This window comes from Trichechus manatus, unplaced genomic scaffold (genome assembly GCF_000243295.1).
Source record: "Trichechus manatus latirostris isolate Lorelei unplaced genomic scaffold, TriManLat1.0 scaffold00044, whole genome shotgun sequence".
Lineage (NCBI taxonomy): Eukaryota > Metazoa > Chordata > Mammalia > Sirenia > Trichechidae > Trichechus > Trichechus manatus.
Window position 1 is genome coordinate 3930338 of NW_004443980.1, and position 5975 is coordinate 3936312.

The following is a 5975-nucleotide window of genomic DNA, read 5'->3' on the forward strand; positions in this document are numbered from 1 at the left end:
GCGGCTGGGGCGCGGGCGCGGGGCGGCGGACCGCGGGGCGCTCGTCTGGCTCTGCTACGACGCCCTGGTGCACTTCGTGCTGGTAAGTGCCGTCGCCGCGGCGGAGCGCGGGCGCGCAGCTCACTCGGGACAGGAAGGGTTCCCTGGAAAGGACCGATGGGCAGGCCCTGCAGCGTTCTGCTGGCCGCTCCTTCGCCTGTGGCTGCAAGTTGGGAAGATCCGGAAGGTATCTGGAGGTACCCGGAGGCCGCAGTGTTCGTGGCCTTGGGCCGGATGCTGCACCTCTCAGAGCTCCGATTTCCAAGTCTGTAGGAAAGAGAGCGCATGAATGTCACTGAGCTGTACTTGTGAAGATTGTTGTTGAAATGGCAAATGGTTTGTTACCTGTATGTTTACCACAAGAAAAAGAGAGCCAGCCTCCCTAGTGGTGCCAGTTTCTCTCTTAATGAAAAAAAAAGTTCTGAAAATTGGCAGAGTAACTTCTGTATCGTGTTATGTGGATTTGATTGTAAGTTACTAAAGGCGGGAACCTTGGCCTACTCATTTTGTAACCTGCTCTTAAGCATAGAAGTGAAGATAACTGAGGGTTGAGATCGTTTGAATGCCCCCGAAGGAGCCAACCTGTCAAGGCCAAGTGATAGGACGCCCTGCGCAGCAGACAAGGACCTGTGCCAAAACACAACGCGTGCTTCGGAGGAATCACCGCTTATTGAGTACCTACTGTGTGCCAGGAACAGTGCTGTGTGTTTAAAATTTCTAATCTTTACAACATCCTCCCGCTGGTTATTATCGTCCGCATTTCACGGAGGAGAGTGGCCCTGCAGAGTTAGGTGATTTTCCAGCACACGCAGGCAGCATGATTCTGAGTTAGGTTCTTCCGGCTCCCAGGCTCTAGGAAACAGATGTGTCGGTAAAATTTCAGCCCTCTTTGTAATAGGTAGGAGGGCCGTATTTAAAGGAATACTATTGAAATGCAACCCCTCCACGTTTTTTTTTTCCCCATACAGTTATACATACATTGTTATGTGGCTCTAATTGTTCTCCCCACACTGTGACAGCGCACTCCTCCTTTCCACCCCTGATTCCCCATGTCCATTCAACCATCTCCTAACCCTCTCTGCCTTCCCATCTCACCTCCGGAGAGAAGCTGCCCATTTAGTCTCTTGTATTTACTGGAGCTAAGAGGCACACTCCTCCTCACTTTATGTATCGCTTTATGTCCCACAGTCCAGTCCAATCCCTGTCTGAAGAGTTGGCACTGGAAATTGTTTTAGTTCCGGGCTGATAGAGAATCCAGGGGCCATGCTTTCTGGGGTTCCTCCAGTCTCAGTCAGACTGTTTAGTCTGGTGTCTTCCTAGAATTTGAGTTCTGCACCCCACCTTTCTCTTGCTCCATCTGGGACTCTCTGTTGTGTTCCCTGTCTGGGAGGTCATTGGTGGTAGCCGGACATCTAGTTCTTCTCGTCTCAGGCTGAAGAAGTCTCTGGTTTCTGTTGCCCTTTCTGTCTTTTGGGCTAATACTTTCCTTGTGTCTTTGGTGTTCTTCATTCTGCTTTACTCCAGGTGGTTGGGACCAACTGATGCATGCATCTTAGATGGCCGCTTGCAAGCTTTTAAGACCCCAGATGCCACTCACCAAAGTAGGATGCAGAACATTTTCTTAATAACCTTTGTTATGCCAATTAACCTAGATGTCCTCTGAAAGCATGGTCCCCAGACCCCTACCCCTGCTACTCTGTCCCTCAAAGTGTTTGACTGTATTCAGGAAACTTCTTGGCTTTGCCTTCACGTTTTTTGAAGTTTGTTTTTAATTGCTAAAGTACCTTTTTTCGCAAATTTCACCTCACTTAGATCTGGGTACACCTGTGGCAAATATGGAACCAAAGTTCACAGTGTTGAGAAAGAAGGAGAAGTCAAAATTCTAGCTAATCTTCTAGATTTGTGGATGTTTACCAAATGCAGTTGGATATGTGCACACACCATGCCCGTTTCTGGTGTGATGAAAGTCCTTCTTTCCTAATAATATGTGGAGAAAAGAAGTTGTTTTTCTTGTTAGCAGCTACAGAGTTGACCCCAACTCATCGTGACCCCATGTGACAGTGAATATTTCCCTCAATTCCTTTATTTATAGAATTAATTTTTCAAATGTTACTTGAACACACCAAAGGATGGGGTCCTGGGATGGTACAGCAAGATGCTAGGCCTGCTTAAAAAAAAAAATTATTATATTTTAGACATACAAAAAAGGTATAACGTTTGGAAAAGGATAGTGAGAATGGTCGCACGACTTGAAGAATGTAATCAGTGTCACTAAACTGTACATGTAGAAATTGTTGAGTTGGTGTGTATTTTGTTATGTATATTTTTACCAAAATAAAAAATCTTTAAAAAAGGTATAAAAATATTAAAAAATATACCCACCTATTTTAAGATTAGCTCTACCTTTCAAGCACAGATTGTTATGAGAAATGCCTCTCCCTGTTCTGAAAGAAATGTCCCCCCACAGTCCCATCTTGTGCCATTTACCTGCCCCAGATGCAAAGTGTTCTCTGTGCGGATGTGTCGTACCTTAGTTCTTTAATTCTAAGATGCATGCTTTTTTCACATATTGTCACAAGCAATGGCATCTTATAACCACCAATATCAATTTTACTGATATTTTAATGTCTCTGAAATTGTGATGCATCTTACAGTTGATGATGAAATATGATCGTTTAACCAACCCATAGTAGTGAACACTTTTTTAAAAATTTTGCTATTACAAATAATGCTTCATCCAGTATCTTTGTACACATATCTTGGAGGTCAGCGGGGAGGGGACTTGCATTAAGCAGTTGAAGGTCTGCAAGAAAAATGCAAGCCCATACTATCTTTGGGAGTTTATTGCAAGAATACACAGAAATGTGGGATGAGCTACAATTAGAATGTAAAACCTTTTTGAGAACTGAGACTACAACTCACTTGTTGGGACCAGAACCTAAGCTGCTTCTCCTTACCCTTTAAACTTTCCTTCTCAAATGAGAGGAGAAGTTTGGACTTGTTTGCTGCCATCGATTGCAGAGCTTCCCTGTTGGCAGAGTACTTCACCTCCTGGATGTCCAACCAAAATGTGGTTACCTTGGGCTGCAGGACTGGTCTTCAGCTCAGTCAGTTATGGCTAGGGTGGACGGAGGGTGATTTCCCACCGGTGCACGTGGTAGGAGCCATGGCAACAGACATAAAGAAATAGTTTGGCTCATCGTTCCTTAAGGGCCACTGTGCATGTCAGGTGCTGGTACTTCGTGGGCACTTCTCACGTATGCAGTCTAAGGATAGCATTCTAGGCAGAGGGAATGGCATGGCCGTGAGCGTGGAGGCAGTATTCCATGTCTATGTTTGGAGAACATCCTGAAGTTCAGGCTGACTGTAGCTCAGGGAAGCGTGGGAAAGAAGTGGGAGACAGGCTGGGAAGCAAGCTTCAATGACAGACTAAGAATTTGAATTTTATTCTGTAGTAGGAAGTCATAGAAGGATTTCAAGCAAGGGAGTGGCATGGTGAGAGCAGAGCTTTAGAAAGATAATTGCATGGTGGTGTATTAAGTCAGAATCTGAGAAGGGCCTGAGATTTTACCCTACTTACAAACTAACAAGTTAGCCTGCCACAGTTATATATACCTTGTGCCAAAAGACATATATACTGAAGTATAACCAAAAAAAAAAAACCCAGGTGCCGTAAAGTCGATTCCAATTCATGGCAATCCCAAGTATATCAGAGTAGAACTGCACTCCGTGGGGTTTTCAATGGCTGTGACCTTTCAGAAGTAGATCACCAGGCCTTTCTTCTGAGGTACCTCTGAGTGTACTTTCAACAGCCAGCCTTTTTGTTAGTAGCTGAGCACTTCACCCTTTGTGCTACCCAGGAACTCCATGCATACATGTATGTATATATACTAGCAGAAAACATGAGGCTTCTGGGTCAGAGACAAAGACAGTTTCATTAAGTATGGCAAAGTAGCAGCTAGAGCAAGCTCTTGGGTTGATTCCCCAAGCCCCACAGGCAGTGTGGTAAAGAGCAGATGGTACCTGCGCATGGCGGTGGCATGTGTTACAGGAGAGGGACCACAAAAGTAGACTCTCATATAGGGCTGTTGGTGACCTGTCCATACTCGCCTTTGGAGAGAGACAGACCTTATCCTTACTCCGGAATGTAAGCAAATCTTCTCCGGGGAGAAGGTGAGGTCTTTATCTTTACTATCCTGGAACATTCTTTTTTATTTTTTTATTTTATTGTTGTACTTTAAGTGAAAGTTTACAATTCAAGTTAGTCTCTCATACAAAAATTTATACATACATTGTTAATGTGATCCTAGTTGCTCTCCCTGTACTGTGACAGCACACGCCTCCTTTCTACCCGGATTTCCCGTGTCCATTCGACCAGCTCCTGACCCTCTCTGCCTTCTCATCTTGCCTCTGGACAGGAGCTGCCCATTTAGTCTCATGTAGCTACCTGAGCTAAGAAGCACACTCTTCACGAATATCATTTTATGTCCCATAGTCCAGTCTAGTCTTTGTCTGAAGAGTTGGCCTCGGGAATGGTTTTAGTTTTGCGCTAACAGACGGTCCAGGGCCATGTCTTCCAGGGTCCCTCCACTCTCAATCAAACCATTAAGTCTGGTCTTTTTACTAGAATTTGAGTTCTACACCCCAATTTTCTCCTGGTCTGTCAGGGACTCTGTTGTGTTCCCTGTCAGGATGGTCACTGTTGGTAGCCAGGCACCATCTAGTTCTTCTAGTCTCAGGATGATGAAGTCTCTGGTTTATGTGGCCCTTTCTGTCTCTTGGGCTAATACTTTGCTTGTGTCTTTGGTGTTCTTCATTATCCTTTACTCCAGGTGGGTTGGGACCAATTGCTGCATCTTAGATGGCTGCTCGCTAGCTTTTAAGATCCCAGACACCACTCACCAAAGTATGATGCAGAACATTTTCTTAATAAACTTTTTTACGCCAGTTGACCTAGATGTCGCCTGAAAGCGTGGTCCCCAGGCGCCAACCCATGCAGTTCTGTCCCTCGAAGTGTTTGGTTGTATTCAGGAAACTTCTTAGCTTTGATTTAGTCCAGTTGTGCTGACTTCCTCTGTAGGGTGTGCTGAACTTCCCTTCACCTAAGATAATTCTTGTCCACTATCTAGTTAGTGAATACCCATCTCCCTCCCTCCCCACCCTAGTAACCATCAAAGAATGTTTTCTTCTGTGAATAAACCTTTTCTTGAGTCCTTATAATAGTGGTCTTATACAATATTTGTCCTTTTGCAACTGACTAAATTCACTCAGCATGATGCCTTCCAGTTTCCTCCATGTTATGTTTCACAGTCTCATCGTTGTTCTTTATTGTTGTGCGGTATTCCATTGTGTGGATATACCATAATTTGTTTATTCATCCGTTGTTGGGCACCTAGGTTGTTTCCATCTTTTTGCTGTTGTGAACAGTGCTGCGATGAACATGGGCGTGCATATATCTATTCGTGGTGACAGCTCTTATTTCTCCAGGATATATTCCAAGGAGTGGGATTGCTAAATCTTATGGTAGTTCTATTTCTAGCATTTTAAGGAAGCACCAAATGGATTTCCAAAGTGGTTGTACCATTTTACATTCCCACCAACAGTGTATAAGTGTTCCAGTCTCTCCACAACCTCTCCAACATTATTATTTGATGTTTTTTGGATTAATGCTAGCCTTGTTGGGATGAGATGGTATCTTATCGTAGTTTTGATTTACATTTCTCTAATGGCTAATGATCATGAGCATTTCTTCATGTGTGTTAGCCGCTTGAATGTCTTCTTTGGCAAAGTACCTGTTGATAACCTTTGCCCATTTTTTAATTGGGTTATATATCTTGTTGTTGAAGTTCTGTAGTATCTTGTAGATTTTAGAGATTAGACGCAGATCGGATTTGTCATAGCCAAAAATTTTTTCCCAGTCTGTAGGTTGTCTTTTT

General features: G+C 44.0%; 1 protein-coding gene across 1 annotated transcript in view; it reads left to right on the top strand.

Annotated features, from left to right (window-relative positions):
• EBPL (EBP like) overlaps nucleotides 1-5975 on the top strand; it is a 45002-nt gene that overhangs the window by 155 nt on the left and 38872 nt on the right. The window contains exon 1 of the mRNA XM_023731534.1: nucleotides 1-82. This exon is cut by the window's left edge and continues 155 nt beyond it. Within this exon, the coding sequence (XP_023587302.1) occupies nucleotides 1-82 (82 nt within the window). The remainder of the gene's footprint in view (nucleotides 83-5975) is intronic.